Source organism: Terrapene carolina, unplaced genomic scaffold (assembly GCF_002925995.2).
Source record: "Terrapene carolina triunguis isolate 2854851 unplaced genomic scaffold, T_m_triunguis-2.0 Scaffold88, whole genome shotgun sequence".
In the NCBI taxonomy this organism is placed as follows: domain Eukaryota; kingdom Metazoa; phylum Chordata; order Testudines; family Emydidae; genus Terrapene; species Terrapene triunguis.
The window spans coordinates 36,455,155-36,473,273 of NW_020664439.1; the positions used below are offsets into that span (position 1 = coordinate 36,455,155).

The 18,119-nt window shown below is 39.2% G+C and overlaps 1 protein-coding gene across 1 annotated transcript in view; it reads left to right on the forward strand.

Moving 5' to 3' along the window:
- Positions 1-18,119, forward strand: part of FNDC3B (fibronectin type III domain containing 3B) — a 390,987-nt gene that overhangs the window by 83,797 nt on the left and 289,071 nt on the right. Inside the window, exon 3 of the mRNA XM_026650044.2 lies at positions 7,523-7,598. Coding sequence (XP_026505829.1) covers positions 7,523-7,598 — 76 coding nt within the window. The remainder of the gene's footprint in view (positions 1-7,522; positions 7,599-18,119) is intronic.

Genomic DNA, 18,119 nt, shown 5'->3' on the forward strand with positions numbered 1-18,119 from the left:
ATTTTGTTCATATAGGTCATCATACAAATAGCCACCTCAGCAGTACATCTTTGAATCCATTATAATGATTTTAATCCCCTGGTATTGATCTTAATGGCCTTCTCTTTTAAACATCTCTTAAAATCTACAAGAAAAAAAAAAAGACATCTCAGATTATCCCTGTGTGTGTTGAAAGTAACCGTCCGCACTTTGGAGGTTAGGGAAAGTAATATTTTAGTGAGTGAATGAGTCCTAGAAAAAAACAACTTGGTCTGGAAAGAGATTCTGTGTTTCATATTCTATATTTATAAGAAAACTTTTAACATTGATGTCTGCTTTACAGCAGAATGAAGCGTTTGTTTGCATGATACAAAAGTGTATCTGATTCACTCTACTACTACTGTATGATGCAGGGCCTGTTGCTGTCTCATTGGTGTCGGTTGTCAGGGAAGAGTCATCAGCTTTTCCCCTCATCCAAGGCAATGAGTCTGCAACAGCCTCCCTCCCATGTTCAGACAATAAGCTGTCTTCTGTTGATGACACCATCTTGGTGTCAAATGAACTAACAAAACTCGGATGATGTTGAATTTTGAATTTAAGTGAGATTGATTATTAGGATGTTGAAGCTTGGCTAATACCGTGAGGCGACTTCTAGATTACAATCAGGTTACCACAGCAACTCAGAAACAATGAATATTGCAGGAAGTAAAAGCTTGAAATGTAGTATTTTAACAGGATGCAGAAAAGCTTGTCATCCAGTCATTAATCTCACTGAAGCATGGTGGCCATCACTAGGCTCTATTCACCTGCACATTCTGAACTGCCTAAGGCCTCCTGTACAATTGTGAATTTGTAAGTATGTGACTGCTAAAGAAGCACGTTCTGAATGTTTTCCTATAATATGACCATAAGCAGCTGCCATAAACAGTAAAGGGAAATGTGAAGGTGTGGTATTTTCTTTCCTTTACTCCAGTAGCACAGTTTATTGGATGACTGAGGACCTACATACTAAGAAAAGGGTATTGCTGCTTTATTTAACTGTGTCATCGATTAGAGATGCTGTTGGGAATACAGCTTTAATGTTAAATGTTTGGTATTTTTAAATTTAAATTCAAAAGCAGTAATTTTCCAAATGCATTAATGGCCAAAAAATCAAACCCCACATTATTAGAATGTGGACATTTTGAGTGATAGATGATTGACATTTTAAAAGTGACTGTCTCAAAGGCTCCTGCATCTTAAATAATAGTTACTAGTAAGTCTATGGACCAACATAACTCTGCTGAGTTAAAAGATTAATGGCAGAATGTAAGTCAACATGGTCAGGGATGGATTAATGTAGGTTCCTATGGAATATCGGGATTTGCAGTCCACAGAGGCCGAGACACAGGAATTGGAGGCAGAGAGGTAAGCGAAGTGCAGTGCACAGCTGATTGTGGTCAGGTGGCCACTGGCTGGAGTGGGCATGGTCTGTGTAGGCTGCCTCACTTGGGGAGAAGAATAAGGACGTGGAGGTAAGAGGGAGACTAATTCATTCAGGGTGTGTGTTTGAGGAGATGGGGGTCTGTCTAAGGCCCCCCAAAAATTCAGTGGATCCAGGTCCTGATTAACCTTAATCTACCCATCACCATGTTATATTGCCAGATAAATAGCTTTTTCGGAAACAACTGTTTAAAAACCCTATACATAAAAGGTCCATCATCAAGACCTTGTTACTCCATTTGCCAGCTGCTTTGCCTCACTCCTGTGTGTAGGCTCCTATTTTCTCGATCCAGTTCCATCTGTTTGCTCTGCATGATTTCTTTGGCACAGGTTATGGGTGGAATGGCTTTTGTCTCTTTATTTTTATCTCCTCCAAACCATTTATTGTGGCTTGTGTCTAGGGTGGCCAGGTGCCCGGTTTTCGACCAGAAAGTCCGGTTGAAAAGGGGACCTGATAGTGTTCGGTCAGATCTACTGACCGGACACCCAAAGTCCAGTTGCTTTTGGTAGGGGAGGTGCCGGTTGGCTGCATCTCCTAGCCCCAGCTCCGCAGGCAAGTCCCTCCTGACCCGGGCAGAAGGGAAGAACGGGGGAGAGCTGAAAAGCAACGAGCGATGGAGGAGAAGGGGGGAGAGGAGCAAACGGGGGCCAGGCTTCAGGGAAGGGGTGGGACCTTGGGGGAAGGGATGGGACCTCTGGGAGGAAGAGGCAGGGCAGGGGAGGTTCCGGCACTCCTGCTGGAGTGTCAGTTTTTTTAAATCACAACATTGTCAACCCTATCTGTGTCTGCTGGCTTAACTCCACTTTAATTAATGTTCTGTGAGGCAACTATTGTTGCAACCTAAAATAATGGCTCACATACAGGGCAGGCCTTACCATGAGGCAAACTGAGGTGCCACTAGGACCCAGAGTGTAGAAAATTGTGCCTGCTGCTAGTGCATATGTATTCTCTCTGCTCTAAATGCACAGAGATGGTGGAGTGCTGTGCTGGAGGAAGGAGGGCACAAGAGACATAACAGGCAGGCAGGAGAAAAGGTGAGCGGGAATAACAGAAAGCAGCAGGAGCTGCAGGGAGAGAGAGGAGGAGGAGCCTCTTATGTACCTCTCTAGCACCCCCAGGAGCCTGGACTGATTAACACCAGCTTCTCAGGGAGCTTCCTGTTTCCTGCTGCTTCCCTGAACCCACTTGAGGAGAACAGGCAGTCAACTGAAGTAATAGGAGACACTTAGGCCCTTAAGACGCTGATATCGTCCCTCATTCAGGCCCTGCTACCAGCCTGCTTATTTGTCCCCTTCAATTGAGTGTTCAGAGCCACTATAGCTGGCACAAAACAGCAGTAATGAGTGAAAGAAGAAAATGCCCCTCTGGGGCAGCATTCAGAAAAAGAAAGAAAGTAAAGGAAGCTTTTCTATCTAAGCAGAAAGGAGCTCTCCTGAGATATATAGACAGAAATGTTCACGGTGAGCCTTCCGGCCCCAGTGAGGATGTGAGTGGTGAGGAGATGCCTGATCTTCCAGTTAGTCAGAGTGCAGGTGACCTGGCAGCTACTGCAGCATCCATATCCATATCTCCATCTCAAATGGATGTAGCCATGCACATTCCTGAAGAAAAGTGTAGATCAGAGAAGAGTGTGGTGGAGGCACAAGAAACAGCTGCTGCTGAGTTTAGTTCCTTAAGTCTAGATGATTCAGGACTGTGGACCCACTTGAGCAGTAGCCTGAGGGACTTCCTAGTACTGCATGGGCCACAGCAAGTGAAAAGCTTCATATTCCCCAAAGACAATGAAAATAAAAGTTTCTATCCAACACATTACTGGTGTGAAATCCCCAATGGTGACAAAGTGGAGAGGCCATGGCTTATGTTCTCAAAAACCCAGAATGCTGCATACTGTTTTTGTTGCAAACATTGGGTTCTACAGGAACAAAGGACTGGAAAAATCTGGCTAGACATCTGGCATGCCGTCAGAAGGCAGTAAATCACCAAGAGAGCATTCCATAGGTGGAAAGAGCTTGAGATGAGGCTAAGGTTAAAGGTCACCATAGATGATCACCATCAAGAGAAGATTGTATCAGAGTCTCTTTATTGGCACAATGTTCTGAAAAGGCTCATTGCCATTGTGAGAGTGCTTGCTACCCAAAACCTAGCACTGCGTGGCACTTCAGATCAGCTATATGTGCCAAACAGTGGAAGCTTCCTTAAAATTGTGGAGCTGATGGCTGAGTTTGAAGCTGTACTGCAGGAGCATCTAAGAAGAGTCACCACCCCATGAAATGTACATACACCACTACCTTGGAAAAACAATTCAAAATGAGATCCTACAGTTACTGGCAACAAAAGTCAAATAGAAGATTGTGGCAGATCTGAAGTCAGCAAGATATTACTCTGTTATTCTGGACTGCACACTTGACATCAGCCGTACGGAACAAATGACTTTAATGGTGCGTTTTGTAACAACAAGAGAACCTAGTGAAAATGTCCCTGCAATGGTGACTATTAGAGAGCATTTTCTAGAATTTATTGACATTGATGATACTACAGGAGCTGGTATGACAAATCCTAGAATATCCTAGAATATCAGGGTTGGAAGGGACATCAGGAGGTCATCTAGTCCAACCCCTTGCTCAAAGCAGGACCTTGCCCCAGATCCCTAAATGGTCCCCTCAAGGATTGAACTCACAACCCTGGGTTTAGCAGGCCAATGCTCAAACCACTGAGCTATCCCTCCCCCCTTCTGTGCGTCTTAAAAAGCTGGAAGATATGAGAATTGCGATAGCTGACTTGAGAGGTTAGGGCTACAATAATGGTGCCAACATGAGAGGAAAGAACAGAGGAGTGCAGACACGGATCCGAGAGTTAAACCCTCGAGCTTTTTTTGTGCCATGCAGTTCTCATTCATTGAACTTGGTGGTCAGTGATGCAGCATCAGCTTCTAGTGAGACTGCTGAATTTTTTAATGTAATTCAAAGCATCTATGTATTTTTCTCTGCATCAACTCATAGATGGCAAATTTTAAAGCAACATCTGGGAACATTCTCTCTGACACTGAAACCACTGAGTGCCACACGATGGGAAAGTCGAGTGAAGGCTATAAAGCCTATCAAACACCAAATTGGGAAGATAGATGATGCCATAGTTGCCATTATGGAGGATAATGCTATGACAGGAACTGTTCGTGGGAGAACTGTGGCAGAGGGAAATGGAATCACCAGAAACATACATAACTTCAAATTTCTGTGTGGCTTGGTGTTGTGGCATGACATACTATTTGAAATAAATGTTGTAAGCAAGAGACTCCAAGGTGTTGACCTTGATATATCTGGAGCAATGGGACAACTGGACAAAACAAAGTTATACCTACAGTCTTACTGGTCAGATGAGGGATTTCAAAACGTTCTGAAGAGTGCACAGAAGTTGGCAGAGGAACTTCACACTGAAGCTATTTTCCCACCCATTCAAGAATACAAGAGTCACCGAAGAAGAAGAAGAACTTTTGATTACGAGTCACGGGATAAACCCATAAGAGACCCCAAACAACAATTCAAAGTTGAATTCTTTAACCAGGTGCTAGATTGTGCAATACAGTCAGTTGAAGAACGTTTCATGCAGCTCAAGGAACACAGCAGTATATTTGGGATGTTGTATGATATTCCAAAACTCCTCACTATACTTGAAGAAGACCTACACCAGCAATGCAGGGAACTAGAGACAGTGTTGACACATGATGACATGCATGATATTGATGCAAGTGATTTAGGTGATGAACTGAAAGCCCTTTCAAGATACATTTCAGCAGGATCAACTCCAAAGGCTGTTCTAGAATATATGTGCACAAATAAGATGACCACCCTCTTTCCAAATGCCTTTGTTGCTCTGCGCATACTTCTAACACTTCCTATAACAGCTGCCAGTGGAGAACGCAGCTTCTCCAAGCTGAAGTTAATAAAAACACATCTACGCTCCACAATGACATGGGAGAGGCTGGTCGGCCTTGCAACTATCTCAATAGAGCATGAACTGACCCAGACTGTGGACCTTCAGGAAGCAGTTCAAATCTTTGCAACCAAGAAGGCACAGAAAGCACCACTTTGATTATTCAAACAGATAAAAATGCCAGTGTTTACTATGCAGACAAGAAAAGTTACATTTGCTCTTCAGGCATTTGAAAGTTAAGTGTTGTTTAAATTTTTTGAACAATGCATTTTAAGTTGTTAGTTCTCCTTTATTGGGGTAGGTAGCAGAGCAGTACCATGAGAGGAGCAGAACAGGAAGAAGGCAGAATTGAGACCTTTCAAAGTTTTGGCCCAAGCGAGGAGGCATGGGGGCGTCATTTGAGCTTCCCGCCTCAGGTGCCAAAATGTTGTGGGCTGGCCTTGCTCACATATTGTCATTTCTTTAATTGACTTATAATTTGTGTGTTAAAAATTTAACCATGACAGTGGGCTTCTGCAGGCTTACTGTAATTTGAAGTCTCATATATTCAGTAATTATTTTATTGTACACCTTTAAGTTAGATTTCAAAAAGCATGACATGATATCCTTTAATTAGCATCCATATTGCAGATGGGCCTAGACTGAAATGCTGGGACCAAACACCCCAGAACCTAAGGGTTGGTTCAGAATCTATTTCCATACTAGGCTGAACCAAACTCTGGATCCAAGTAATCCTGAATTTTGAGTGATCAAAATCTGGATCCAGAAGTGAATTTTTCATATCCAATAATATCTCTAGCTCAGTGATAATGAGAATCTCTCTTTACGTGATTACAATAACAGCAAACCCTGAGGCTATTGGACATTATGTTTGAAATCAAGTATTGTGTATGTAACACATTTAATATATAGTATGTGGTAAAACATCAACTTATTCCAAACAAAACATGTCTTTAAAGAAAATGACTCTGAAGGGTAAGTTGTCAAAACATGACCTGGTGTTTTAGCCATGTGAGTCTTACTGATATCAGTGGAGGTTGTGCACACCAAAACTCCACACAATGGTGGGTAAACAGATTCCAAATTGTATATTAGTTTAAAACCATGCTGGTACTATGAATGATTATATTGATTGAGGATCTGATCTGCAGGGAACTTCCATTGAAGTCCATGAGTGTTCTGCACACAGAGTGCTATCAGGGACAGCCCTTATTTGAGGCTGATTAAAATAAACACAGACAGCCTCACATTGTGATCAGGATATTGCTGCTTACTAAGTCATGTAGTGTAAACATTCTTTTACAGTCTCACTGTAAAAATAGCTTTTTTTCCACATTTGTGTCTGGAAATGAGTAAAACAGGCAAATGCAGCACATTCTGAAACAATTTTTCTATACAGTTAGTAGAGAGGGGCAGTGAGTATTACGCCTTAGGATACTTTTCTAGACCCTGTAGCATTCCCATTATCTGGTGGCTTGAGCAGTGGGAAACCAGGAGTGGGACCAAGCCTTTCATTCTAAAATGCTTATTATTTATTCTTAATAGTGTAAATTGTTTGCTCATGTATTTTACTGCACCCATTCCCATTATGCCTGGATGCTTTTCAGTGAAAACAAATACAAAGGGCCAGAATCTCTTACCATGTTGGCCTGGGTCCCAGGTCGGATCCAGTGAGGCAGTTCTTACTCCTGTGGAAAAAGCATATGGCCCAAAATATGTCACTCAGTCTGTCCTGCAATATCCACTCTCAGCTGCCAATCCTGAAAAGCAATCCTTGCTGAATTCTAAGCAAGTTAGCAGCCCAATGACTTCAATAGGACTACTTGTTTGCAATAAAACAATCATTTGCCTAAGTATTTGCAGGCCTGGGGCCTAAAATTCCAACTTTCATCTTTACATTCCAGCCCTTTTGGGTAATATTGTTATTTTCTGAATAAATTTAGTGATTTAGACAAACTTCAAATCCTGTACTAATTCCAGAACTCTGCTAGTACCCAAAACTGTGGCTAATCCAGCCTGCTTTACTCTTTACATCTTGTCTAGTGCATCTTTAGGTAAGAAAACTTTTGGAATGAATATACCCGATGAGATTTGAGCATTAGATTGAAATGAATGTGTTTATTTTGGCAGGTCATTTTGGTTCAAGTTAATCCAGGTGAAACCTTTACAATAAGGGCTGAGGATGGAACACTTCAGTGCATTCAAGGTAAGAGATTTTTTTTCTTCTTCTAAATAATAACCTTCTGATAATGGAGCATCCCTAAATTTATGTGTTCAGTGGGTTTCTCAAGGGTTTTTCTTTATATCTACCTTTGTTTAATTTAAAAAAAAAGTAAAATATAGTACACACGAGTCTACAGATTTACTTGGCTTTATTTTGTGAAAAGTTAGGGATTTATAACTCATACATGAGTGTGAAATGCTGTGCCACAAAGCTGTGTCCTGTATGAGTGGGAGACAATGTATAGGATAGCTGTGTATGTTGTAGGATTTATTGAAACACTGGTTTTAATTCAGTGCCTCAATATGAATCATGGAGTTTTACAAATTCTAATGGATGCTACTAGGTAAAAAGTGACTCCCAGCATTTCACTTTTTAAAGTAAGCTTTTGCAAAACCTAAGATCAATAGACATATCTACGTTAATTAATATAATAATAAAAATTCAGGTGGAAACATTTTTAACTAATGCATAATCCTCTGGAGTATTTGCAACCTAGACATTGCTGTTTTATAGTAGTGCGTAAGAAGCAAAAAGTGAAAGTATGTAGAAATTTACTATCAAAGTAAAAAGAAATGTATTAGTCTGTTATGTGGTCCATATTGAGGAAAGTAAGATTACTAAAACTGAAATATTTTATCGTCTAAGATAATAAATTAATAAATCTAACCTAGGTAAGGAAATTCTGTGTTTTCTGAAATTTTTTTTTAACCTGGACGTGTCGATTAAACGTTTGGAATGATTCATTTTTGCTTGACTTCCCCACGAGGGAGAGATATTTGAATGCAAAAGGCTTTCTACTTTGTATTGCTTCCGGATAAAATCAAATATCTACATGTTGGCCAAATATTTATCTGTTTCCTCTTTTTTATGGTACTTTCCTATTCTATGTTACTATTCCTATTCTATTTACAGGAAAGCAAGATCTTTGCTTAATAAGAGTGAATTTGCTTTTGTCTCTTATTTCTCACTTGAGGCGATAATTCTCAGTCAGTGACATCTTAATTTCCATAGCCGCCAGTTCTGATGTCAGAAATGGGATTATGAATCAGATGGGGAATAAGCAACAGGACTGGATGGATGTCTAAGAAACAATGATTTTGTTTACATGCAAGTGTTTCTAATGATTGGGGCTTCCCTGAGACCTCTTCCACTCAGTTCCCCAAGAACTCAGTTCAACTCTTGACTTGTCACTCAGTTTTCTTTATTAGGCATACAGCAATGCTACGCTGAGTTGATCAGACTCAAGCATAGGAAGTGAGTATAAGTGATATATATACCAAACATCCAAAGTGACACAGCAAACGTTTTCCTTTATATATGTTTACACGTTACATTGCATTACACTTTTGGGGATTGGCTTGGTCACTTTGTAGGAACCAATCCCTCATTGGCCATGTATGACTTACTCTTTATCTCATCTTCCTTTCCAGGCTTATCTTCTCCATTGTTATCTTGTTTATTGTAATTGGTTCCCTGGGTGTTCCCCCTTTCTGTTTCCAGCCTGCTGATCCATTTACCATGCTAATCCTGTCTCCCAAAAAATGAGGCCTCACCCATGTCCAATTGCTTATTTCTAGCCAGGCCTACAGTGATAAAGAATGGAGGAGAAACACAGAAATTATACAGTATGCTATAGAAGCCAAATTGTTTCTAAACAATTTGTCATCGGCTCATTTAGAGGTACATGAAGTAATTTATGCAGACACTGAAATTAATAGACCAAAACTTTCTTATGAAGATTGTCATTTTTACAAAATTATACAATAAAGCCCAGCTTACAACAGAGTTGATATATTTCCCTTGTCTGGTAATATTTATTGTCATTTTGGGAGGTCTCTAATTATTCTGAAAGCCATGCTTTTATAAACAGCTTATGTGAAGTACTAAACAAGTTGAGGTTTCTAGCCAGCTTGACACTCTTATCTAATACAACTAAGAACAACATACATTTTCTCTAGGGCATAGGAATTGTCTAGCAAAAGCATATTGATTTTTACCTCCAAGTTTAAAGGGAAATAGTTTAGATAATGTAAGGGACCTAGAATAACAATTATACTTCATAGCCATTTTCACCAATATTTGTTGCATACATTTATGCATTTTAAAATGTTTTGATTTCCTCATGATGTTTGTTAGCATTCTCAGTATTACTGATCATCCAGTAGAATCTCCAAAATAACAGGGCAGTATATTGGCTGTTGTGGAGGCGTGCGTTAGTCCCATACTAGAGTGATGAATTTGCACAGAACGCTTTTGACTGCATAAAAGACCAGGTGAGGTCATAATGGGTAGGAAAGACTATATAAGAAACAGGACAATTTTCAAATAACTTTCCCAATGCCAGATCAAGATTTTCCTCAACATGTTCTACTCTTTTTGTGGAGAATGCTGGCATCTCTAAGCCAGTGGCTCCCTATCTTCTGTTGCTGATGTCACTACATATGTACAGGTAATGGGGTCAGTCTCTATCTCCATGTGCCAAACTAAGACTACCTGTTTCAGTGTCTAAATCAGTTAAAGTGGATTGTTACAAAATCATGTAACCAACTCCATGGCTTTAGCATTTAGAAGAATGATCCTATAAAGAAATTATAGATTCTGAACAAGTTCCTGTCCTGCACTCCAGCTTTTCTACACCATAGGTTTCTTTGAGATTCATATGTAAATTTAAAGGTAAATGTCAAGTGGAATTTTCCTTGCAATGGCCACTATAAAAGTGTTTTGTCAAGAAAATATTCATGCTTGATGTTGAAGAAGAGCACATTTGTGTTTAATAGTGTTCACGAGAGAAATTATTCCGGCAGAGTTCACTCCTGTAAAGACATTACTGCCTGTGATGCTTCCGTGGTCTGGGAAATGTAGTGTTATCAATCATACATATGTGAGCCATGTTAATTAAATCATGTGGAGGCTGGGTATTTTTGTTTGCTTAAAGTTAATGCTCATGGAAGTAAGGAACTAATGATTTGAACTAGGCATTATGAAAGTTTCCCTAAACAGCTGTACTAGCACTATTCAACCCTGATTTGCAGTATGGATTCCAATCCAATTAATTGTGCCAACTTGTAGGGATATTTTATTATATGAATGAATAGACTGGAGTAGGACCACCAAACCTACTTTTGCTTGTGCCTTAAACTAGGATATTGATCCTCTAGATCTCTAGAGGCAAAGGGTCTGGGAGCTAACTGAATTTGCACAATTGAACTTAAAAAGTAGGTCTAGATCTCAGCTCATGTAAATTAGAACAGATGCTTTAGTCAGCGGAGCTACACCAATGGAGGATTTAGTCCTAAATGCTTTGCTTTTCTAATTTGAGCAGGTCAAAATCAGTTGATTGCATCACTTTTTCCATAACTGAAAATATATCATAAGAAATAAAATTAGGACAAATTGTGGCCGTTCCAATTGTGACTCTGACGTTTTAAAAATGATCATTAAAAACTGTTGTTTGCTGATCTTGAAAGTCGAGCTGAATACTGTGCTGCAGTTTCTATTGATTTGTTTCCAGATGTGCTTATTTATCTCTTTTATATGGAAGCACACTTTAGATTAATTAGTTTAATAATACAAGTGAAAGTACTGTATCTACAGCTTGTTTGATGTGAGTAATCTAAAACCACTTGTTAAGATTAATGGTCAACATGCTGTGTGATAAGGGGAGGACCTACATGAGAATTAACAGGCTAATAAAGCTGAGTAATCCTTTTATTTGAGACACAGTACTTTATACTGGTTGGTACTTTGCATTTTCCCCATTTTTTATCATTATAATACTTAACATTTTTCTTGTTCAAAATGTTATACAGACATCCCATTAAAAATCAATGTCATTTGGAGCCTCTTAGTGTTTTCAGTAATTTGTTGCTATTGTATTTGTGCTAATAGTGCTTAGTTGCCACTTACCACTTATCAGCATTTTGTGTTAAAATAAGTTTAGAAAATCACTACTATAGTTATATGGTATGGTTTTGGAAATTGTAATTGGTCGTTTTGCCCTGCAAATGCTAAAGAAACACACACATTTATGTATAGATACTGTTACATAGAACTTTTATGACAAAACCTTATATGCTGCTCCTGAATCTAAACTATCAGTATTCATAGAAGTAGTCTTGGTATTACCATAATGGTATTACCACTGGGCGAGGCACTGTACAAATGGGGGCGGGAGGGAGGGAGGATGATCCCTGCCCCAAAGAGTTTGACAATCTTAGTATAAAACAAGAGACAATAGCTGGATAGAGACAGACACTGTACATGAAACAATGAGACAGTATGATCAGGATGATAGGTAGTGGTACGTCAGCAGCCTGTCAAGTTTTGTATAAGCATCACTTCAGAGGAGGGATTTGAGGGAGGATAATGAGATAGCTTTGCAGATGTTTATTGGGAGCACCTCCTGAGTGTGAGCAGCAGCAGCATGGGAGAAAGCACAAAGGTACTTGTTTGAAAATTTAACAAGTGGGCAACGGAGGCTGGCATAGTGGAATGGGCATAGTGGAATGATTGGAGGTAGGAGTCAACATTTCAGTAGTGAATGAGGGATAATAGGTGGGGGGGGGGATGGACCGTGAAGGGCCTTGGAAGTGAAAACAAGTAGCTTACGTTTGATGTGACAGAGAAAGAGGAACTAGTAAAGGGATTGATTCAAAGAGGGGTGACCTGGTCAAAGCCACAGGCTAGCAGAGTGATCTTTTCATCAGCACTCTGGGTGGATGTGAGCAGGGCAAAATTTGCGTTTGTCAAGACCAGAGAAAAGGATGTTTTCATAACTGGGATGCAAGATGATGAGAGCCTGGACGAGAAAATTAGCTGTGTGGATGGGTAGGAAAGGCCATATCTTAGAGATCTTATGCAGAAGGAATGATGCTGTTGTCCACTTTGATCAAGAAAGGAGGTGGGGGGAGGGCTTGGGAGAGAAGATTAAGAGTTCTGTTTTAGCCCTGCTGAGCTTAAGCTGACACTAGACATTCATGAGAAGATAGCAGATATTTTATTTTGGAGAGGAGACAGGTCTGGAGCACAGAGCTAGATCTGAGAATGTTCAGCATAGAGATGCTCCTGAATTTGCTGACAAGGATGCCCATTCTGATGATAGTTTTTGACGTAACACGTGCACATTTTCACCAAGAGATCCACTGAACCCACTGCTTTATTTTTACAGTAAGGCATGGAATAATCAGATACCAATGACTGCTGAACTTGGCTAGATTTGAACTAATGAGCTACACCTAAATCTGTATTTTCTGAACCATCCTGTCTCCTGCCATGTGAAGTTTCTCTGCACCAATGGCACAATAGTGGTGTCAGAACCAATTCAACAAGCCAATGACTGCTGTAGTGTTTGAGCTGTTTTTAAATGATGATGTCTTCTTTTTCTGGCTCTTTACTTACAAATCCAGGAAACTGTCTGTTTAAGGTTTTTGTTTTTTTAAATGTGATTGGATTTGTGTTCAGTGTGGGAGACCCCATAGGCATATTTAAAGCTGGGGCAACTGTCTCTGCCTTTCTTTTTTTTCTCTGAGCGTAATCCTGGAAAACCTTCCTTCTAATCCTAACTCACATAAATAATCCCATTAGAAAGATTTTACTGGATTGGAACATTCATTATATTTTTGTTGAGAACCTTGTTCTTTACCTTTTGCTTTTCTAGTCCTCAGTTTTGAAACTTGGTGGCAGTGTCGGACCTGTCTTCTTTTGACCTCACTTGGCTCCCTGACTGTGCTGTGGGCTAACTTGAAATTGAAAACAATTGTTAATCAGTACTAAAAGATTTCATGCCCTGCCAATTCCACACTGTCACTCTCTTCATGAATTAAAAGGTCAATTTATGGTGCCGCTGCAGCCTCAACTGTGTGATTGACATACATTGATCCCTCCTTTGGAAGATCTCAACTCTTAAAAGTATAGTACTAGAGAGTAAAATCCAATGCCTTGATACGAGAACATGTGAAATGTCCCTGATTTCAGCTTTGACCATGTCATTACTATGATCAAATCTTAAATTGCAGGAAGAATGTTTGTCACTTAGCAGTATTGTTTTATTGATTAAAGCGTAAAAACTGAGGCTTAAAACGGAATAATGGTTTATGGTATTTAAACTGCCTGATCCTCTTGTTAAAGTGCTGACCAGATGCATTCTAAAATTATCGATCACAGCTTCTGTTTATTTTTCCATCCTCAAAGAATATTTTGGGGGGGGGGGGGCAGAGGGAGCCTATTTCATGGTAGAATTCGTCATTAACATAATTATATAACTATAATTTAAATTTTGAGAAATGGCAAATCTTAGAGCATTGTCATTAAATATCTGAACTTTTCTGAAATGAGAGATTCTAAAACTTGTTTATTATCCTTTTGCGCCAGATTCACAAAATATTAGCCTACTCAGCTGAGAGAGCACCAAGACACTTTTGTTGTATATTGTTTGATGTGCTTTTTTTGGTTTGTTTTAAATTACGAATGACAGGAAAACACAAAGTAGGTTGTGGTTCTGAAGATGAATATGGTCCCAATCGTGAGGGCAGAAACTATTACCCATTACATTGGTGTGACTTTCTTGGTCCCACTTTAGGACCATTTTTCCATGCATTATAGTGAAGAAAGGAAAACTCAGTCAGTGTAAAAACTAGACTGGCATTTAGTTGCTGTCCTTCCATAGTTAAATACTTACACACTTTATCCTAGACATACTAAAGAAAGCAGTAGATTTAAGCTACAAGAAGACCATAAGGGCTCAGGCAGGAGAAATCGTGTGTAGACTACATAGTAACCCTATATATCATCATAGGCTGGTCAATCGAATGGCAGTCACCACTAAACATCATTGTCCTAGATTTCCAAAAAGCCTTCGACACAGTGGACAGAACAGTCTTATGGAAGTTGCTACGCCACCGTGGAATCCCCCAGAAATTTGTGAATATCATTCAGAGCCTCTATGAAAATATAACATGCCAAGTCATTAGAGAACTGACTAAGCTGTGTCAGTGTCAGTGTCAGGCAAGGATGTCTTATGTCACCCATATCCTTCCTACTGGTAATAGCTTGGGTAATGAGACCACAGAACAACCAAGGAGTATACAATGGACTTTTACACAGCAGCTACTTTGCAGACAACATCAACTTGCTCTCTCATTCCCACAAAGATATGCAGCAAAAACAAATCTTCTGACCTATGCACGGTTAATACAGCTGAAAATCAACACTGAGCAAACAAAAACTATGAGAATCAACAGGCAACAAGAAATATCAATAACACTTTCTGGGATTGACATAGAAGAGGTCCGACACTTCTCATATCTTGGCAGCATCATAAGCAAAACAGGAGGAACAGATGAAGACATTAAAGCTAAAATAGCGAAAACCAGACACACTTTTGCAACCCTAAAGCTGAGCTGAAGAAACAGAAATCTTGCCCCTGGAACTAAACTTTGAATACCTAACACCATTGTAAAATCTGCCTTACTACATGGTGATGCATCTTGGAGACTTATCAAGACATTACTATATAAACTCAATTTTTTTTTTAATAAACAGTTGCTGGAGACAAATCCTCAACATCAGATAGCCAGAAAAAATAAAAAATGAACATCTTTGAAGGAGGATGAAACAGAAACTGATAGGACAGGAAATTAGGGAACGAAAATAGAGATGGCTAGGACACACATGGAGGAAAGAACAGAACAACATAACAAGACAGGCATGGGCCTGGAATCTCTAGGACAAGAGGCGACGAGGTAGACCAAGGACAACTTGGAAATGCACAACAGAAGCAGAACTGAAAATCATTAAAATGACACGGGAAGAACCTAAGACCGCAACAAGAGACTGCCAAGATGAGTGGCAGTGGTGAAGGCCCTACGTTTTGCATGGAATAAAGATGTATCAGTCAATTAATGACTGTATAATTCTACATGGAATTCAAACTGTTTATTTCTGCTTTATGAGCTGCCACATGCTCTCTGAAGATCTGTTTGTAAAGGGAATGCATTAAGATATGTTTGTAAATGGAATGCATTCATATTTAACCAATGTGCAAATTAGGAAGCACTGCCTATTATATGCTGTATCATTCTTATCAGATTAAACTGTGTGAGCTGTTTCAATAACACTTTGATTTAATGTAACTAATCTATGACAAGTCCACTTCCACATTTCCCATTCAGGAAATCTGAATGCTTTTATTTACATTGAGTCACATGTCCATTCAGCAGCTGTATCTAATTTTGGTTATAGAGAATGACTTATTTAAATGAAAAACATTTTTATATTGCTTTCTAAGGATTTTAGAATCCTCTATTTAAGCTCAGATATCCTATTCTGGGATAGCTTTCCTTATGCAATACTTTGAAGATAACCTGTGACCTGTTGATTCCTATCTTTAATCATACATGGGTCTATCATCTTATTTGTCCCTACTGCACAACATGATGATAATGAATAAAGAAAAACGAATAAAAACTGGCAAGTGCAGAAAAACATTAATGCATCTAAAGACATGTTAAAAATATTTGTGGAATTTAAATATCTCAAATATCTGACTTAAAACATTCCAAAGTGTAATTGTTCAATAGACCTGTTAATATTTTTAAAAGGACAAAAGAGGAGACATACATTTATGTCTCTGGTGTTTGAGAAATTGCTTATAGCACTCTCTGAGCATTTGCTATAGCAGTTTTAATAGCATAAATATTCCTTTGAAAGTCTCAGACTTTAAAGTAACTTACTTTTGTGCCATTTTTGGAGAAGTTTGGACACTTTTTGCTTCTCAGAGAGGTTTCCCTTCCTTAATGGGAACTCATCACCTGATTGTTAAAGATATATAGCTCCGATAGAAGTTGTTCAGTTTCAAATCTTATCCTATTTATGTGTGTGTACATGAGGTAAATCACTGGTTAAAGACATGGAGATGGCTGTGTAATTGAAACTTTTAAATTTGTCCAGTAAGAGTTTGAGCTTTTGTGTTTTTCCCTAAAAATTTAGACTATTTTAATATGTAGGGCCCAGATATATTTTAAATGAAACCACATTTTAAATACCAGTATTGTCTTAGAATTCAGACTATCTGAATAAACATGGTATATATTACATGTAGCAAGATACGGGATTCAGTGGCTGTGCACCAACTCTGTGTTGCCCTATCATAGCAAAAGCAAAATTTTTCAGTCTCTCTTAGAACTGATGGTGAACTATGGGTGAAGTTACACAAAATGTCAATTTCATACTTTCACTGCTCATTGTTCTGCTGTGCTGATGTTGTCCATTAACTTTGCATTAAGAGGGATGTTACAACTGGAAGTTTAGCTGGTACATTCATGTGCAGATCAGGCATGTTCTACCTCGACTTAATACCTTCCGGAGCTGTCAAATGGCTGAAACCATTCTGTAACCCTTTCTAAGATCTGCCTTTATAAACAAAATGGCAAATTCAAAGTAATCTCACATGAACTCCAATCTATGCCTGCTCCGTAGACTTGAATGCCTTTAGAGTTCCTTCTTTCCCGACCTGTCTCTGTCCTCTGTTTGTCCCAAACCCTAGTGTGTGCTCTCACGTTTCTTCGTGCCTGTGTTCTGTTCCTGCTTCCCTTCTATTCAGGGTGAAGTCTGATGACCGACACCTGCACCCAGAAGTTAGCACTGATTAACCTGGATTCAAATGCCTGCTAACACGACAGAGCCTCAGGAGAATTCTGCCACTCTGTTACACATCCAAATAAAATGAAGAATCATGATAGGAAAAAGTGACATCACCAGATGATGATGAACACTTATCAAAATAACAACTCTATGGTACACAAAGCATAAAACAAATGGAATGGAAGTGGAGAAAAGGTGGTTTTAAAGTACTAGACTCTGGAAGTGAAAATGAAGATTATAAATTATAAACAATTTTTACAAAGTGAAAGGGGACAACGAAAGAAAAAGAAACAGGCAAAAAAGGGAGATTTGTAAGATGATCTGGATGGACACAGTAAAAGGAAACAAAATAATTAAAAGAAAGGAGTCATTAAAAACTCAGTGGCTATAAGATATTGTCACTGACCGATTCTAACCAAATCTGAGACTTATTCTCTTGACTCTTTTGGGTACTGGTAGAAGTTTGAGTGCCTGTTGGAAGATGAAGTGGATCATCTGGACTGAATTAAGCGTTATACAATGGAAATATATTTGTATGTTATAAACCATTGGATGACCAATCTTTGAGTATGCCTTTTAACGCCCTGTGTAGAGTGGTAACAAACTATACTTCCTGCAGAATACCTTATTAACTCCACAGGTAAAGGAAAAGCTAATTGACTGATGCTGCAACTCCTCTCCATACTCCTACCCCCTGAAATCATTGAGATCTGCACTTGCTCAGCATCTCCGAAAATCAGGCCACCTGTTCAAATATAGATTTAGGTGCCTGACTTTAGACATCCATATCTCTTAGTGTTGGCCTATGGCCCTATGTGACTTTCCTAGGAAGTTTTTGTTGGTTTGTTTCCTTTTCACACATTC